The 19,920-nt window shown below is 40.4% G+C and overlaps 1 protein-coding gene across 1 annotated transcript in view; it reads left to right on the top strand.

Moving 5' to 3' along the window:
- LOC124554668 overlaps positions 1 to 19,598 on the top strand; it is a 130,259-nt gene extending 110,661 nt beyond the window's left edge. The window contains exons 5-6 of the mRNA XM_047128287.1: positions 16,917 to 17,004; positions 17,117 to 19,598. Of these exons, the coding sequence (XP_046984243.1) occupies positions 16,917 to 16,941 (25 nt within the window). The 3' untranslated portion in view covers positions 16,942 to 17,004; positions 17,117 to 19,598. The remainder of the gene's footprint in view (positions 1 to 16,916; positions 17,005 to 17,116) is intronic.
- The last annotated feature ends 322 nt before the right edge of the window (positions 19,599 to 19,920 follow it).

Here is a 19,920-nt window from a genome sequence, read left to right as displayed (position 1 = left end):
TGGCCGGCCGCCTCACATGACAGGCGTAGGCAGTGTCTCCACGTGCTGGTCAGGGGGTGGCGAGGATTTGAACTACTTCAGTTGGAGCACGGACATCGTGGTGACTGCACTGCCATATCAAAGATGTGTGTGCTGACTGTGTTGGAGAACAAGTGATGACCGTACTGCTTGAAATAAAGTCTTCAGTCCCTTCCCCCCTGCAAAATCAAAGGACGTGAATTACGTTACTATAAGAGCAGTTTATTATTTGATACGGTTATGGTAGGCTACCAGTGAAAAAAGATAAGTGAGGGAGAAAGTTCGTACGTGTGATCAATTATGGTGTTGGGATTTGAAATTGTGATAGAATTTTGTTATGGATGTAAGGAAAATGGCTTTCTCGCCGAGAAAATTGGACATCTTGAATAAATAAGAAATGATAATAATAAATAGATGTACAGTTTTCGAGACAATATCGTGTTGGAATTCGAATTTGGCGCTATTTTGTAGTGGAGGCAGGCCTATAAGAATAAATGATAATGAATGATAATAAATGAGAATGAATGATAAATGACAATGAATGATAATGAATGTTAATAAATGATAATGAATAATAATAAACAAAAGTAATGTTTTGCAGCCATTATCGTGTTGGAATTTGATTTTGGGGGAATTTTCTAGTGGAGACAGGTCAATAATAATAAATGATAATAAATAATAATAAATGATAATAAATAATAATAAATGATAATAAATAATAATAAATGATGATAAATAATAATAAATGACAATAAATTATAATAAACTATAATGAATGTTAATAAATGATAATCAATGATAATAAAGAAAAGTACGGTTTTTTGCATGCATTATCGTGTTGGAATTCAAACTTGCCGCCATTTTGTCTTCTGGAGACTTAGATTAGTGGACATAGCACAATTGGGCTATTTTCACGCCAAAATTCAAACTTGCCGCCATTTTTTCTTGGGGTTAGGTTAGTGGACATAGCACAATAAGCTTATTTTCCTGCCAAAAGCCGCCATCTTGGATGACGTCATGCGATGTTGCCAAGTCTACATGCCACCATCTTGGATGACGTCATCACCGCCATCTTGAATAAATTTGGCAACAATGCAGCGTGGCCTGGCACATACTTATTCCCCCTACTCACATCTGTCCTGTTTCCGCGCCCTCCTCTGGACGAACAAAAATTTATGTGACACACCCCATTGCCCTGCCGTATCTTGGGTCATAAAATCGAGACTTCATTTTCATAACTACGATGACTCTAAGTTAGTGGCTCGTGTTTGTGAGGTACTGCAATCCCTATGTAAACATCAAATTGACTGATGTCCTGTTTTCCTCATCATTGATTGGTGGATGACCAACATACCTCCCAGTATCATAAATCATGGACGCAGACACAGATAAATCCACCCTGGCAGTAAAAGAAAGATAAGAATTAATATTAAACACTAGAATAACATGCATCCATTTTTGTTTGTGTACAGCTAGTTAGAGCAATGGTCGATGAACCACAGTGTGCTACTTTATCATGGATATTTTTGTCTTACGAACATGTCTCTGACACTCTAACACTAAATACACTCCTGGAAATTGAAATAAGAACACCGTGAATTCATTGTCCCAGGAAGGGGAAACTGTATTGACACATTCCTGGGGTCAGATACATCACATGATCACACTGACAGAACCACAGGCACATAGACACAGGCAACAGAGCATGCACAATGTCGGCACTAGTACAGTGTATATCCACCTTTCGCAGCAATGCAGGCTGCTATTCTCCCATGGAGACGATCGTAGAGATGCTGGATGTAGTCCTGTGGAACGGCTTGCCATGCCATTTCCACCTGGCGCCTCAGTTGGACCAGAGTTCGTGCTGGACGTGCAGACCGCGTGAGACGACGCTTCATCCAGTCCCAAACATGCTCAATGGGGGACAGATCCGGAGATCTTGCTGGCCAGGGTAGTTGACTTACACCTTCTAGAGCACGTTGGGTGGCACGGGATACATGCGGACGTGCATTGTCCTGTTGGAACAGCAAGTTCCCTTGCCGGTCTAGGAATGGTAGAACGATGGGTTCGATGACGGTTTGGATGTACCGTGCGCTATTCAGTGTCCCCTCGACGATCACCAGTGGTGTACGGCCAGTGTAGGAGATCGCTCCCCACACCATGATGCCGGGTGTTGGCCCTGTGTGCCTCGGTTGTATGCAGTCCTGATTGTGGCATTCACCTGCACGGCGCCAAACACGCATACGACCATCATTGGCACCAAGGCAGAAGCGACTCTCATCGCTGAAGACGACACGTCTCCATTCGTCCCTCCATTCACGCCTGTCGCGACACCACTGGAGGCGGGCTGCACGGTGTTGGGGCGTGAGCGGAAGACGGCCTAACGGTGTGCGGGACCGTAGCCCAGCTTCATGGAGACGGTTGCGAATGGTCCTCGCCGATACCCCAGGAGCAACAGTGTCCCTAATTTGCTGGGAAGTGGCGGTGCGGTCCCCTACGGCACTGCGTAGGATCCTACGGTCTTGGCGTGCATCCGTGCGTCGCTGCGGTCCGGTCCCAGGTCGACGGGCACGTGCACCTTCCGCCGACCACTGGCGACAACATCGATGTACTGTGGAGACCTCACGCCCCACGTGTTGAGCAATTCGGCGGTACGTCCACCCGGCCTCCCGCATGCCCACTGTACGCCCTCGCTCAAAGTCCGTCAACTGCACATACGGTTCACGTCCACGCTGTCGCGGCATGCTACCAGTGTTAAAGACTGCGATGGAGCTCCGTATGCCACGGTAAACTGGCTGACACTAACGGCGGCGGTGCACAAATGCTGCGCAGCTAGCGCCATTCGACGGCCAACACCGCGGTTCCTGGTGTGTCCGCTGTGCCGTGCGTGTGATCATTGCTTGTACAGCCCTCTCGCAGTGTCCGGAGCAAGTATGGTGGGTCCGACACACCGATGTCAATGTGTTCTTTTTTCCATTTCCAGGAGTGTACATATGACTCTCTCACAGGGTAGAGCATACCTATTCCAGGCGGCCTGTGTCAAAAATAATGCCAGTGACTGAACTGCAACTGATTGTAAATGTGACAGTCGTATGGGTCCTCTATTAACATCCAGCATTAATGTGCTTTGAGTTTTATTGGCGGGATCACCCAGAATGAGCACCACAAAATTGGCAATAGAAATAGCTGTATAGCTCTTCTTAAAGAAATGACGACGGTTGTACTACAATAAAATATGTTTCATGATATATTTATATAATTTGTATTCATTTTTCATATGAGTTGTTCGTAATTCCCTGTTCAACACACAGAAAGTCTGCTTTCTTTTTTATGTTCAAGGATTCCAACATGATTACGTGGAAGAGCAATGTTAAAATTTTGGTAACATTGGTCTTAAAACATTTTGTAATTCGGCTTGTGCAGTGTGAATTAATCAGAATCAAATTTTACGTAGAAGATATCAGAATTTTTGTAACTTCATCCTACTAATGCTGTAAATTCCTACACCTCAAAACAGGCATTTTAGAGGGAACGTACTTGGAGAACTAACACGAAAGCAATAACATTTCTTTCTATGTTGCTTAAGATTAAACTGAGTTGAATACAGTGGTACTCTACAAGTAATATCGTGCGATTGCGTTCTCGCTTCCCGCGCCCGGGTTCCCGGGTGCGATTCCCGGCGGGGTCAGGGATTTTCTCTGCCTCGTGATGACTGGGTGTTGTGTGATGTCCTTAGGTTAGTTAGGTTTAAGTAGTTCTAAGTTCTAAGGGACTGATGACCATAGATGTTAAGTCTCATAGTGCTCAGAGCCATTTGAACCATTTCTACAAGCAATATTGCCGACATATTGTGTCATCCATTTTTACTTACTCCTGTAGCTGAAGGGTGGAATGAACGCCACACTGCTTTTTACCCTCTTCACAGCATCCACTGTTTACTCGAAGGGTTTTACAGGCAAGCATCAATCACACATAAATGAAGTCAGGCAATATTGCAAATAAAAATAAATAATCGATAAAACGCTTGTAACACATTTGAAAAAATAGATGGGCAGATGACTGAATAACGTACTCTAGCACAGTATAGAAATTGATAAAAACTGAGATACTGTATTGCCAAAAAGGAAACTAACTCATGTATGATAATGGCCTTAACGTGAGACTATTACAAGCATGTCTGTTCCGCCTCAAGCTAAATGTTCGAAAGTGCAGTGAGTGCTGCGAAGTCGCGTAAGATAGCGAACTATGTGGCAGTCCCCCATACATTCCAGTTCCACTAATCCAGTTGTAATCTCAAAGTCCACATTCCAGCGAAATGGGACTGGGAACCTCCCTCAGTTATTTGCATTACTATTCGTAAACGTTCATTGCGATATACAACCCAACATATGAAAGCAGTGTGATAGCGACACCCTCCAACGTTGGAAGAGCGCTTCTGAACTGCTCAGGGAAACCAAATCCTACTCGCGTCAAAACGTTATGAAAACTGCGAGTCAGCATTGTCCGTCTCCAGTGTATGCTGCCAAACCAAAAGACCCATAGGCGCTCCGGGGCTACCTATTTCAAAGCTCGGAATCCAGACCACATCTCTCATTTTCACGACTTGTTTCTGAACTGTTAAAATTATCATCATCAACAATTACGTGGATTTCGTTTCCCGTAAAGCATATCACCATGAGCGTCTTCTCACGCTGATTACTCTCACCTTGCAAATCAATCTAACATGAATATCATAAAAGTTATCAATAAAAACATCGTTGATGATGATTACTTGTGGCAATGGCCATTTGAGTGGTGCCGTCATACACTAGTCTAGAATGAATAGCAATGAAGAAATATATGCATATAAATGACCGTGCCACATCAAAAAGGAAGACACTCTGCTATTCGATATTGTGACACACATAGTTCATAGGTGACATACATCATATTTGGATTATGGCCGATTTACATAAAGCACTGTTTCACTCCACTACCATCGTACATAATTTGACACATAATTGCCATTCAAAATTAATATTAATTATATTTAGAAAATGGTTAAAGGTTGTGCTACAGCTCCGGCCAAACAACGCTCCACGTTTTAGAGTGCTCTGGCCATGCTCCTGCCCAGCGCTCCGAGCGCAGGAGCGAGTAGGGCTGACGGGAGAGGAGAAAGATGAAAATAAAGGTTGCAGTTGGAAGCTACCAGAGAGAAACAGTCGGTTTTTCACACGCGAATCAATTTGCTGACAATACTACTCTCGTTAAAAAAGATTTACGTTTTCCATTAGGAATACTATTGCGTATACGCACTTGTCGACAAATATGATAAAATGCTCTTGTTTTCTGATGAACGACAGTGAATGATCGCTGAACTGAAGACATACAAGACATTAGCTGGAAGTAATGAGGTACATTAGCAACCGGACAGCAGAATGTAACAAAATCTTTTGTTTTCAACATCACCAATTATTTGAAGTCGATAAAAATCTCTATGCAAGAGGATAATCATCCGGTAACAGATATGGCAGACCAGATTGATGTTATCAAACAGAAGGAGTTCTAAGCAGCTTTACATTCAAGACGTGGAACATTTCCCTTAACTTATGGCAGTCAGTTGTGGGATAGACATGTAATACGATTTTCCCATGTCTCTGTTGTAGACTTCACAAACCTGAAATGTGCGATATGCGATATGCGATGACGTCACGACTGTTACATAATTCGAGTCCTGGTACTTTTTCTACTGTAGGACAACTTACTAGAGCAACGGTCACCCAGCCATTCTCAAAGAACTTCTAGAACAATACACAACTGAACACAGTTTTCGATTTATTTGTCAGCCTGCTCTCGTGTCCAGCTGTCCGGTTGCTAATGTACCTCATTACTTCCAGCTTGAGTTGATAGATGTACAGTGTAACACTCCATTCAACGACCAGTTTGCCATTCTCAAAGAACTTCTAGAACAATACACAACTGAACACAGTTTTCGATTTATTTGTCAGCCTGCTCTCGTGTCCGGCTGTCCGGTTGCTAATGTACCTCATTACTTCCAGCCTGACTTGATAGATGTACAGTGTAACACCCCATTCAACGACCAGTTTGTTCAATCCAGGAGTTTAACCATTCTTTTATAAAATGTTACACCAGGAGCAATGTCCTAGACTGCACAGACGATCCGCTAATGTTTATTCAGTGTTTCCTTCAACACGTGTGAGAACTTTTTTTCTGTTATGAAACTGTGATAGTTCCGCCAACATTTGAGATTCTTGGGTTTAATAGATTTTAATCTATGTAACTCCATGCGTTTGACTTTATCACTAGCCACATTTGACGATGATGTATTACATATTCTAAAATATAAAATGTGTAAATTAATAAACATCACAAAGTAATGTTAAATACCTGTATGTAAAATTTTTTGTGGTTTTGCTTACCATATTGGCTAATATTTAATCTTGTAACAAAAAATATTGCTTTCGTAGAAAAATAAAAAGATGAAAATAAATACACATGATCAAATCCTGCTTATAAAAGTATGCTGCAATATTCACCTCTTAGAAGTAGTGTTGCAAACACATCTTCCAAAGATTCCCGTGTGTGCAACCTTCAACTTACGGGCGTCTGAGTCACGCACCTGGTCGGAATATCAGAGTGGTGGGAGCCGGGGGTGCTTAGCAGACTCAGCTGCGCTCGCAGCTCTTGGAATGGACCAAGGCTGCCGGACCTGTCCTGCAAGGGGCCTCCTGGCCAATGACGCCAAACGCTCATTTCTATTTGTTTCCTTGGGATAGAACACAAGCTGATGCCATGCTACGAGTTTCTGTGAATTATTTTGAGCTCTGATTCATTTTAATCGTATTAATTAACATCATCTTTACTCTCATATCATTTGAGTTTCATGTAAACCAAGTTACTATGCATTCAGAGTATCTAAGTGCTAGAATTTGGCTCGTCAGGGAAGGGTGTAGTTGTATTCATTTATCAATAGTTTAGCTTATTATATTTGTCAAGTGGCAGTTATAAAAAGCTGTGTTACTCATGAACTAGAAGTCATACAGCTGTTCAGTGCTGTACTGAACGCGTGAATTCAAGATACACAGCTTCTTACGTGTTATGAATGATTCGGTGCGGGTATTGTCTTCAGTTATAATAGTTCTTCTTTGTACACAACTGCATAATTTTTTAGCTATGCAAATCGACGCTGTGGCTGCGGTAGTCAGCAATCACACGATTCCTCTTTCTTGGAAGGCACCGGATGTTTGCCGCTGAAGCGGGACAGACTGCTGTGCCTGTTCTGGCTGTCTCCACGGACCGGCCCCCTCTCAAGCTGGGTTGGCTGTTGTCCATGCTGCGGCTTTCCCCACCAACTTGGCCAACCGTTCTGGCCTCCCATGCTGACCAGCCATCCTGACGTCTTACAGTGAATATCGTTGCAATCCACTGTCAAGAAACATTGTTGTGTCTGCTCATCATTCCAATCACAGCAGGTGGTCAGAACGTATCACCAGCTTCAGGACTGAAGAAGATCTTTCCCCACCCACACAACATTCACAACTCTAAAGGTTCTTAACTCTTCCATCTCTGCATAGCGCACAGTTCAAGTGTCATCTCTCAAGAAAAGTTGGACTGATTATCGTCTAACTTGCCTGTAACTTTTTCACTGATAGTTTTCAGCCACCAGACACTCAGCATTCTTATGCTGAGCCCCTGACGCAGAAAGCATGGAGCTGCTTCAGCACAGTCCAGTGTTCACACAAAGACTCTTCAATATTACTCTTTATAAAATCCATATCACACTGTACAGTCTCATTGGTTGTAGTTTCAAGATTACCACTAAAAAGAGCTTCAAAGCAAACCCATACTTTCTGCTATACGTTTGTATTGGGCTGAGAAAAGGTTACTTTAGAAAAATTATAAAACCTTTTTCTGATGATTGAAAAATTCTGTAAGCTGAGATTTATTCTGGCAATACATGTGCCTATAAACTATTAAAATTCATTAACACCAGACTATGGTATCAGGAATTTCGAAGTGAGCAGCCACATTCATAGACACCAAAACCCACACTGCTCTTGCTACACTCATACGTAAATATAGCTATTGAACATAAAAACCAAATTGTCTCACGTAGCCAAACGCAGAAACACATAAGAAAAATATTTCTCTAACTCATTCGCTTGTAATTAAAGACTAAACTTCAATGTCCATGTCCATAATATAACAATCCATCTTCTTACCACAACCAAATTACAATCACAAAACAAACTACTCTGCACAATACTCGAAAAACTCATCATTACAACTTGAAATACCTATAAACAACAGATCAGATGAAAAGGTAATGGAGAAATAAGCTTTTTTCTTACAGAATTAGGGGTCAAAATCAAATAAACGTTCAGTGGTAAATAAGAGATTCACTTTTGTTTGCTTCATTGTCAGGTTTTCTGGATGGGCCCGCTGCCACTAATTCTTCGTGGTGGGATTCCGCATCACGTGGAACCACGCCACTTTCTTTTGAAATAAGTTCATGAGAATTCGGTCTCTGTTTTTAGGATAAAAGACCAAGAGAGATTTCTGATTTGTCCATTTCTTAGTTCGTGAGTAGTCAAACACGCGCACGCGAAGATTATGCTCGGCTGATTCACGACGCCCGAAACTTTCGCCGTTAATTGTTGATTGCCCAAAGGAAGCTACACATCCGACTGCCTTCAGTCCGTGGTGCGCATAGTGATGGGGTGGGAGGGTGTGTGGGAGGGGTGTGGTGGTGGGAAGGGGGGGGGGGAGAGAAACCCCAGTTCAGGGCACAGCTATCGTTTGTTCCATCACAACTCTATGGTTTGTTTCTATCTCAACCAACTGTGGTGCATGACTACTAACTTGGGACATGGGGTTTCACAAAGTGGATATTCGGGTAACATTCGCGTTTTCTGCGCAAGATAAGGGGGTGGCTGGAGAGGGTGTTCAGACCACCTGAACCCCTCCTACCTTATATATGTCCATGACCATACGTATATCTCATTCAATGACATTATGTACAGGACAGTCTGTTATATGTTTTTGCATTTCAGATCAATGGAAGAAGATCCATTTACAGTTCCATGTAACACGAAAAGTGCAATGTTAAATTAATGTAGCAAAATATTTACAATTTAAAGCAATGACAATAGTACAATAAAACATGGTGTGTCTCCTCTGGGCGTAAACTAAGGCATCCATAAAATCCATGTTGCTAGAACCTATCTGATGTAATCACCTCCCACCATGACTACCCTGTTGTAAACCTTCCTAGCAGACATGTTTCCAAACAGCTTAGCGAGGAAACGATAAATTTCCGGACATGGGTTCCTGTTCAAAATATTATTTACTCACTCCCCTCTCTGAGCCCTAGAAGTTTATAATGGGAAGCCCCAAAGAAACAGTGACAAAGCTTAGGGGCAGATTCCTTACACCAAAAAAAGAATAAAAAGTCGTAAATAAGGGCTCTAACGTAAATAAGGGCTCTAAAGCACATACCTTAAGTGATATTAGAAACTTTTTCATCTGGGTAATATGAAACACAGCTCTTTAATTTTCATATTTTGGGGAGAGATCGTACGAAGCAAAACAATGAAAAAGTCCAGTAATTGTTGGGTCTAAAATGTATACCTTAAGAGCTATGAGCACTTGTTCATTAGATGTGTTTCACACTAACAAAAGTGAACAAGTGTTCATAGCTCTTAAAATATGTATTTTGAAACCCATTCTTGCTAGATTCTTTATACATATTTCTCTGTAAGGGACCTGTTCATAAAGTTTGCTGATGTTCTTTTTTGGATACCATGAATATTAAAAAATATTTAGCCAGTGTCTGTCCAAATGTTTTACTAGTGTGTCAAGTGAAAATGCTAATCAAGAACACACACACACACACACACACACACACACACACACACACACACAGATATATATATATATATATATACACTCCTGGAAATGGAAAAAAGAACACATTGACACCGGTGTGTCGGACCCACCATACTTGCTCCGGACACTGCGAGAGGGCTGTACAAGCAATGATCACACGCACGGCACAGCGGACACACCAGGAACCGCGGTGTTGGCCGTCGAATGGCGCTAGCTGCGCAGCATTTGTGCACCGCCGCCGTCAGTGTCAGCCACTTTGCCGTGGCATACGGAGCTCCATCGCAGTCTTTAACACTGGTAGCATGCCGCGACAGCGTGGACGTGAACCGTATGTGCAGTTGACGGACTTTGAGCGAGGGCGTATAGTGGGCATGCGGGAGGCCGGGTGGACGTACCGCCGAATTGCTCAACACGTGGGGCGTGAGGTCTCCACAGTACATCGATGTTGTCGCCAGTGGTCGGCGGAAGGTGCACGTGCCCGTCGACCTGGGACCGGACCGCAGCGACGCACGGATGCACGCCAAGACCGTAGGATCCTACGCAGTGCCGTAGGGGACCGCACCGCCACTTCCCAGCAAATTAGGGACGTTGTTGCACCTGGGGTATCGGCGAGGACCATTCGCAACCGTCTCCATGAAGCTGGGCTACGGTCCCGCACACCGTTAGGCCGTCTTCCGCTCACGCCCCAACATCGTGTAGCCCGCCTCCAGTGGTGTCGCGACAGGCGTGAATGGAGGGACGAATGGAGACGTGTCGTCTTCAGCGATGAGAGTCGCTTCTGCCTTGGTGCCAATGATGGTCGTATGCGTGTTTGGCGCCGTGCAGGTGAGCGCCACAATCAGGACTGCATACGACCGAGGCACACAGGGCCAACACCCGGCATCATGGTGTGGGGAGCGACCTCCTACACTGGCCGTACACCACTGGTGATCGTCGAGGGGACACTGAATAGTGCACGGTACATCCAAACCGTCATCGAACCCATCGTTCTACCATTCCTAGACCGGCAAGGGAACTTGCTGTTCCAACAGGACAATGCACGTCCGCATGTATCCCGTGCCACCCAACGTGCTCTAGAAGGTGTAAGTCAACTACCCTGGCCAGAAAGATCTCCGGATCTGTCCCCCATTGAGCATGTTTGGGACTGGATGAAGCGTCGTCTCACGCGGTCTGCACGTCCAGCACGAACGCTGGTCCAACTGAGGCGCCAGGTGGAAATGGCATGGCAAGCCGTTCCACAGGACTACATCCAGCATCTCTACGATCGTCTCCATGGGAGAATAGCAGCCTGCATTGCTGCGAAAGGTGGATATACACTGTACTAGTGCCGACATTGTGCATGCTCTGTTGCCTGTGTCTATGTGCCTGTGGTTCTGTCAGTGTGATCATGTGATGTCCCTGACCCCAGGAATGTGTCAATAAAGTTTCCCCTTCCTGGGACAATGAATTCACGGTGTTTTTATTTCAATTTACAGGAGAGAGTGTGTATATATATATATATATATATATATATATATATATATATATATATATATATATCGCATCTGTCCATGCAGTTATTAGCGTATTTTGTAACTATTTGAAGTACATAAGGCACGAACTTTTTGAGTGTTTACCTAACAAAATTTCCCTTTTTATATTCTATATATATTTTATCATTTAAAAATATGAAGTAAATTGGTCAAGAACTTCTCGAGATATTTGCTAACAACATACTCCTATGTGGCCTTTATCCATAGAACGTTTCAAGATCTTTGCTAACAACGTTTACCCCTAAATATATGTAGCCAAATTCTGTCCGAACATTTATTAGAAATCTGAAGTAAATTGGTGAAAACTTTTTTAGATTTTTGCTAGCAATATTTCTCTTTTTTATATAAACTTACACACCATACACACTGCTGGCCACCGAAAATTCAACACACAGACGGAAGCATCCAAATCAGCTGAAATTTGCAGCATACAACTGTGGTAGTGAGGGATGCACAGGATTAGCATTTCAGTGCAGGCACACATTATGGTTGCCGGTAGTACCACCTGCAAGCGCTATACAAAGGGGGAACAGACAACTGTGTGGACATGCTGGAATTGTTCTTTAGTGTTGTTTTTTGCGTAAGCAGCTTCAGTATACTTTGCAGAAGACGGCAAGTGTCTTTCGAGCACATTTTGGAGTTCTGCCAAGGAAGAATAGTTCAGAGAAGTCAGTGATCGTGTCGGTCGGAACCAAGCAACTGTGATGCAGATCTGTAATTGCTGGATACAGGAGGAATCACAAACCGATGGGACTGATTCCATCCACCTCATTGCACCCCTAGACATGTTGATAGGCATATTGTCTGCTAGACATTGATGTATCACTCTGCCACATCATAATCATATCACAACAAATTCAGTATGTTGCACAGCAGTCTCCACGTGGACCATTCAATGTTGTTTGCAGCAGAGGAGGCTGTCCACAAGGCATCCATTGCTGCATTTACCACTGAGTAATTGTGCCTGCAATGATGTGATGAACGACAGACATGGACAACTGAATAGAATAACTTTGCTTTTTGGCAAATCCCAATTCTCCCCGAATTAGAGCCTGGAGACACTGTGAGACATTGTCGAACTGTTGCCTTCTGCATTGCCATACTGGTCCTGTGCCCGATATTAAGGTTTGGGGTAGTACTGAATTCCACTCCCACTACGCCCTAGTATGCATTGCCACTACACTAACCAGCCAGCGTTACATCTCTGAAATGTGGAAGCCTGTTGTCCTCTGATACCTTCAGAGCTTGCTGACAGCTACATTGCAACAGGATAATGGGTGACCACATGTGGCATGCAATGTTCAGGACTTCTTCATTGCCCACTGGATTGCACTGCTACCTCAGCCTCCCTGTTCTCCTGATCTCTCGCCCATCGAAAACGTTTTTTCGATGATTTGGAGCGACTGGCCTGGGATACATCATCTACTGCTACACTAGATGAGCTTTGGAAATACGTGGAAGCAGCATGGACTGCTATACCCCAACACATTCAGAGCCTGTTTTTCGTTCAATGCCAAGGCATGTAGTCGCAGTTATAAACAGAAATGGTGATAACACACAGTGCTGATTTCATCATCTTTATCACTTCACATTGGGCTGTATTTTCAGTCATGTGATCTTTGTACAATGTGTTACCTCCCAAATCAGTTTGCCTGTGATACCTCCAGCCCTTCTTGTTGTTGCACTTTGGATGGCCAGCAGTGTGTCTGGAGTGTGTGTGTGTGTGTGTGTGTGTGTGTGTGTGTGTGTGTGTGTGTAACTGTGTAGTGCTGATGTTTGTTTTTATGATACATTGTCAACTATCTTATATTTGTTCCTTATTATCCTGTTTTGCAGTGCAATTTTTAATACTGAAGAACCGATGTTATAGTTGAAATATCGATCTGATGTAATAAAATGACAGGTTTTGTGATCGATTGCTGTTCTTTCAATTTTCTTTGCCAGTAAATCCTTTTTTTAAAAGTCACACATTTGCGTTATCTTCCAGTATATGTGAACCACATGTAACTTCAGCAACAAATTCACTGTCTGTCAGTTATCCATTGTAGCTAATTTTGAGATCAGTCAGTGGCAGTGCATTCTTTTTGGTGGTATTTAACATGTTTTTTTCAGTTTTATACAGGCTAAGAAAAAGAGTTCTGCAAGGAAAACGTAGATCATTTTCTTTAACTAAAGACTTCAAGTCATTTGTAAAATATTGACATTTAGCTGCCAAGAAAAAGGCTAGGTCAAAGAGGTCAATACGAAAATAGCAGATATTATTACAAACTTGTGACAGAGAAGTCTAACAGTTCGATTATTGCTGACTGACTTCTATGTGTTTCACTGCCCATTAGGTAATGTGCAACCCCATTGTAGAATGCCATCTTCCAGATCTCTTTCCTTTTTATTCGCCTTTTCTCTTCCCTTTTGTGTTGTCCTCACACACTTTTTTCTGTTCTACTGTCCTCTTAATCAGTTGGCCTTGGCAGATCAGTCATACTGTTTTACTTATGTTTCACTTCCCTGTAAATTATTCACTTTAAGGCGAGTTGGAACGCCCTATCCTGACAATGTTAAATTTTGTGTATTGTTGTCTTTATGAACCACTGTAGCCATTGACATGGAAGTTTTACTGGACATTAAACTGTATGTTCTGAGTCTATTGAAGTACAATAATTGCATTTCAGTCACTGATTTTGCAAATACAATTTTTTTATTACACAGTTAAAATTTTTGGTGCTTTTTTGTACGTTATCATAAATAATTTTAGTTATACATAACATTATGTTCTTCTTGTAGTTCAGTAGACTCAGAAAATGTATGTTATTACTCCATGAAAATTTGAATACTCTACTCGAAGTGGTTTCTGAGATTTAGGGGAAAACCCAACACAAAATGTAAATTTTCAGGAAGAGCTTCTAAAGTTCCAAAAGACTGTAACTCACTTAATATATGCTTAATTTTTTATTTTTAGTCTCTCAGAAGCACCCTGAACCATACTGTTCATCATTCTCTTGATCTTTTTGCAAGTTTTTTATTATTTTTGGACTCCTTAGTGGCCAACTGTGCTGCACATTCTGCTTTATCAATGCGAAACTTGTCCATCCATTCAAGTTCTCTGATGCAGTTTGATCCAGGATTAATTCCCATACGCTGTAGCACTTTCACCCTACCTATGTTGCCATTATCAAAAGCAATAACAGCTTCACTGATCCCCAGTTTAGTGTCTTCATTCCAACAAAAACATTTTTTGTAAGCGAGTCCATATAAGATTACTGAACGACTCATTGGGATTTTGAGTCTGACCATTCAGATACTTCTTCAGTAATTCAGGATTTGCCAGGTCTCTGTAAATGGGTATTATGATATCCATGACTGCTGCTGGGATGGAATGTTTATGGCTGTATGAACTATTTGAGTACTGGGCATTGCGGTAATAGCACCATGAATCAGGTCCAGGAGGGTAAAGGTGGTGTACTGGTTTTTCATCAGTTGACAGTTTGTGAAACAAGGTAGCCCATAATGCCTGCTTCATATTTAACAAATCCTCAGTATTATTTCTAATGGCCATCCCATAAAACTGCTGTAGCTCATCAATCATTTTGTCTGTTAGCCTGCCTCTTATGGTTTTACCATCAGAAAGTTTCCTGTATATCAAACTTGGTTTCAACTTCCTCAACATGTTGCCCATCCGTTTCTGGACGTCACCAACACATTCAAGTTTTGCGATAATCTTCTCAACATAAGGCTGAGCGGCAACTACACTGTTATATGCTTGTGAGTCTCACCTAAGAACGTGGTGAACACACTCCCCTTTCCTTCACAGATCGACTAAAAATTTCAATAGCTGCAGAGGCCTCCGTACCACCACCTGTTCCTTCAAAATTTCTGTCACAGATAATGCCCTTCTTCATTCCCTGATTTACACTTATAACAGTGTTTGGTTAATATCTGGAAATCTCTTACCTTTCCAGTATCCACGTCGGTCACTGTAGCAGCAGAATTCTCAGAACTGTAGCTGCACTTCAGCCAAATGCCATCAAAAGCTACTGGTATGTTAGTCATACCATCATTTTTTTCAACAGCTTCGTTTGCAGCACCCTTCATTGACTATCGTGCAACAGATTCCATAGCAGCTCCAATAAATCCTGCATACTTGTCGATTTGACAAGGTGGGTGTGGCATATTCATCATGGCACACATTGTTTCTGCTGCAGTATGTCCTTTGCCAATAGCTCGCAATCCATAAAACCACCTAACATTTGCTTCAAAATAATTATCTTACACTTATCATAATTCCAAAATGAATGCGTATATTTACAACTGGCGCAATTAATGATAAGTTTCCTGGGTAGTCCATTTGATACTTTACTGTCATCATGTAAAGTAACTGGCCCTCCACATATTTTACAACACACACATTCACCTAACACCATTGTTAGGGTGTGTAAACCTATCAGAACGTAACGTATCCCACCATTTACATCACTTTCGTTTTGAGAAAACTGTGTATCACAACGTTTTACTTTAATCATCAAAGAACTAATAGTGATGAGTTTGCCTGTATTTCATTGTCTATAACTTCACATGCCACATGTTGAACACAGTGTTTCCAGTGTTTCCATTTATTCGAAAATTTATTACCAGTAAACCCAAGTTTCTTAAAAACACATCGTTTTGGTGTCATACTTTACTTTTTGAGAGATTTATCAATCTATTCGTCACTCTTCCTCAGAAAAACGTTAACACTTCGACATGCAACGCGTGTTTATAGTATGATACAATGCGATACTGTTTTTGACAGTTCTACCAATACAAACACATAATTTTATCTTTATAACACAGAAATCCACAGCCTTCTATATATGAAAAATTACCAATTTTATTAGATCTTGAAGTAATGCACGTAAAAATTTTATCATTTTCAAGTTATGTATCTCATTTTTAAAATATAAAATAAAATATTTCCCATGTGAGTTTATAAGTGACACATATATATATATATATCATTTTATTCGGAAAATTGCAAATTTTATAATAAAATATAAATTTATAAAATCCGAAAATGTGGAATTTTTTAAATGTTCTAACTCCCCTTAATTTCTCACCTTTAAAATGTGGTCCTATTCTCAAACACTACACATTTCAGATTTCAATTTTATATTATACTCAACACTGAATACGAGGACCTTAGTGTAACAGTACTATGAAAGGATAAATTGCTATGCACTGTATAGAGAAGACACTGTGTCGCATATAGGCACAATGAAAAGACTGCTATACATCTTAGATTTTGACCAAAAGACGTTCTTCAGATGTAGAAAACACATGCACATTGGCACAAGCACAACTTGCACCTCGACGACCACTAGCCCACGTTAATTATGTGTTCCTTTTTTATAGGAACCATTTATGGAAGTAAACAAGACATTTAGTTACTACATGTTTTCTGTATAAAGTCAGTATCTTGATTTTAACTCCATATTTTTGTTACAGGTTTTCTGAGGTGAACAGAAAATAAATTAAGAGGAGGAGCATTTGAAGTGAAATACACAACTTGTTATAATTTAAGAGAACCCTCATAGTAAGTATACAACAAAAGTCATTGGCAGTTACAGTGACAATATTATTTTCTTACATTGAATTTTGTGTGTGTAAGAACTGGTACCAAATTATTATTTCGTTTTCTGTTACAGGATACATGTAGTGTGACATAGTCAGCTTCGTCCCCTTCAGCAAAAGTATGGGTTTACTGACATAAGTCTAAATTCTACTGTCATCACAGATCAAAAAAGCTCAGCCATCTGAAGTGTTTCATAGTTGTGTGTTATCTGCTATTAATATTCATAAGCTATTGATGTTTTAATGCTTTATAAAGATATCAGTTCTGGAATAACAGAATGCCAGATGTCAGATGTCAGATTCACCAGGTACCTTTAAGCTGCAGTCATACTTAATGCGTTAATAACTTAAATGTTTTTCATAATTCACTAGTGAAAGTGAATTTATCAGGTACTTTCTTTTGGAAGTGAAAGACATCATAAATCTTACCAGGTGTTTCTTTTTAGAAATATTTCAATTAATTCCTGTCTTCATAAAAATGAGTGTAACAACACACATTTGGTTAAAAATTATAACTGTATCCATAACACCATTCTACTGGCAACAGCCACAAGCTCTGTCTCAACTGCAAATTTTACAATTTTTACATGTTAGCCTAAATGCTGCTATATTCAAAGATGCTTTATTATCCTAACACATCAGCAGATTATCAGTGTGTTTCTTCCAATTCAATTTATTATTAGTGCACACACCCAGCAATTTTTAATATTCTGCCTTAGCAAAAGACTTCTGTTCAAAGTCTATGTATATCTATGGTGTTACGCCATTTACTGTACAAAATTGAGTGAACTGTGTTTTCTCAAAATTTCATGAGAGTCCATTTGCAGAGAACCACTTAATAATTTTCTGAAAGACATTATTTACAATTTCCTCATCTGAGTCTTGTTTGTTGGGTATGATTACTATACTCGTATCATCAGCAAAAATAACTAGGTTTGCATCTTCATGAATATAGAGTGGCAAACCATTAATATATATTAAGAACAAAAGGAACCCAAGACTGAACCCCGTGCAACAACATTCTTGACGCCTCCTCAGTTAGAGGTCTCTGCTGATTTTTGCAGACTATCTGTACTGTTAATTTAAACCTTCTGCATTTTTCCAGTTAGATATGAATTCAAACATTTGCGCACTGTCCCACTCAGTTGCCCTGGTTCCCTTTTAACAATATTCCAAATTGCTTTAATTTTATTGTCAGAGGTGCTTATCTCAAACATAATGTACACACTTCTGAACTTTTCAGTAACTTTCCTTAATACAGTTCAGTAGTTTTTATAATGTTTCACTGTTTCTGGATTATTACTCTTTCTAGCTGTAAGATACACTTTTCTTTTTTGTTTCCTAGAATTTTTATCACTTTAGTAAGCTATGGATTTTTTGACAGTTTCTTATAATTATATTTCACTGTTTTCTTAGGGTTACTATTTTCAGATATATTCACAAAAGTATCATGAAATAGGTCAAATTTTAAAGTATCCTCAGGTTCCCTGTACACCTCATCCCAATCCAACTGTTGGAAGCTTTCCCTGAAATCTGCAATTCTGAAATCGTTAATTGAACACACTATTTTGGAGGACTGTATTGAATTACTCTTTGAGTTATGTCATATACTATAACTAGCTGTGCATCAAGATCAGACAGACCATTCTTAAGAGAAAATTTATCTTGGTCTTAAAAACATTATCTATCAGCATGCTGCTTTCCTGTACCACCCAAGTAGGAAAATCAATTACTGATGTCAAAGTGAAAGAACCAAGTAATATTTCAAGGTCAAGCGTTCTACTGGACTTTATCAGTAAATCTGCGTTGATATCACCACAAACTATAATTTGCTTCCGTCTGTCTGACAGATAGCACAACAAAAAATCCAAGTTTTTCAAAAATAACTGAATATTTCCCAATGAGGAACTATACACAGCTACAATTATATAGGTACCATTATTTAGTTTAAGCTCACACACACATTCTTCTATATGTTGCTCCACACAAAATTTTTTAGTTTCTAAATTTTTCACACTATGATAAATTTTAACATTAGCATCTCATCCCATTGGCTCTGAAAGTGCCAGATGGCCAACCACTTCTGATAGCCAGCATGGGAACCTACCACTCCCTCCTTACTCTATACATACTGCAGCACTACTACATTTACTTCACATATGTGAAATAGCAAAACTGGAAATAAAATAAAATGCTCTCATATCGGAAAATAAGGGCACCTTACAAAGGTATCAGACAGTGACTGCATTAACAATGTGCTATGAAAATAGCCTGATAAAGAGCATGGAACCGAAATAAGTTTGTAGCACGTAAAAATAACATTGTATAAAAGGTCTTTGAATATAGCATTGTTTTGGCTCATGATGTGTTTCTGAAAATATTACTGGGATGCCAGAAACTGTGTGCTTTAACGTTCTGTAAATATTTTATTGTTTTTGTTATTATTTTATTACTATTATTATTTTCAGAGTAATCATTTGTGGAGTTATTAATACTTTCATGTTGATACGCAGTGAGAGTTAAATGTATTATGGATTAATTTGCAATAAACCTATATGAGACAGCAACAATATTATTAGTTTCGCCTACCGCAGAATAATATCACATGAAACATAAATGAGTGAAAAGATCTAAAATACATTAATGTACTGACTCGTCTATCCCCAAAGTTGGCAATTAATCTTATGGCAACTGTCACAAAACCTAAATATTTTAGCAGATCTAGTATATGTTTCTTTTCCAATTTAAGTTTAATCTACATGCACACCTAAGAACTTACAATTTTCTACCCTTTTTATTACTTCTTGCTATACTAGATTAATAGGAGGTGGTATATTTTTGACAGTACAAAACTGGCTCTGGAAGTACAGCATTTTTT

This window comes from Schistocerca americana, chromosome X (assembly GCF_021461395.2).
Source record: "Schistocerca americana isolate TAMUIC-IGC-003095 chromosome X, iqSchAmer2.1, whole genome shotgun sequence".
NCBI lineage: Eukaryota > Metazoa > Arthropoda > Insecta > Orthoptera > Acrididae > Schistocerca > Schistocerca americana.
This window is presented reverse-complemented; position numbering and strand designations above follow the sequence as displayed.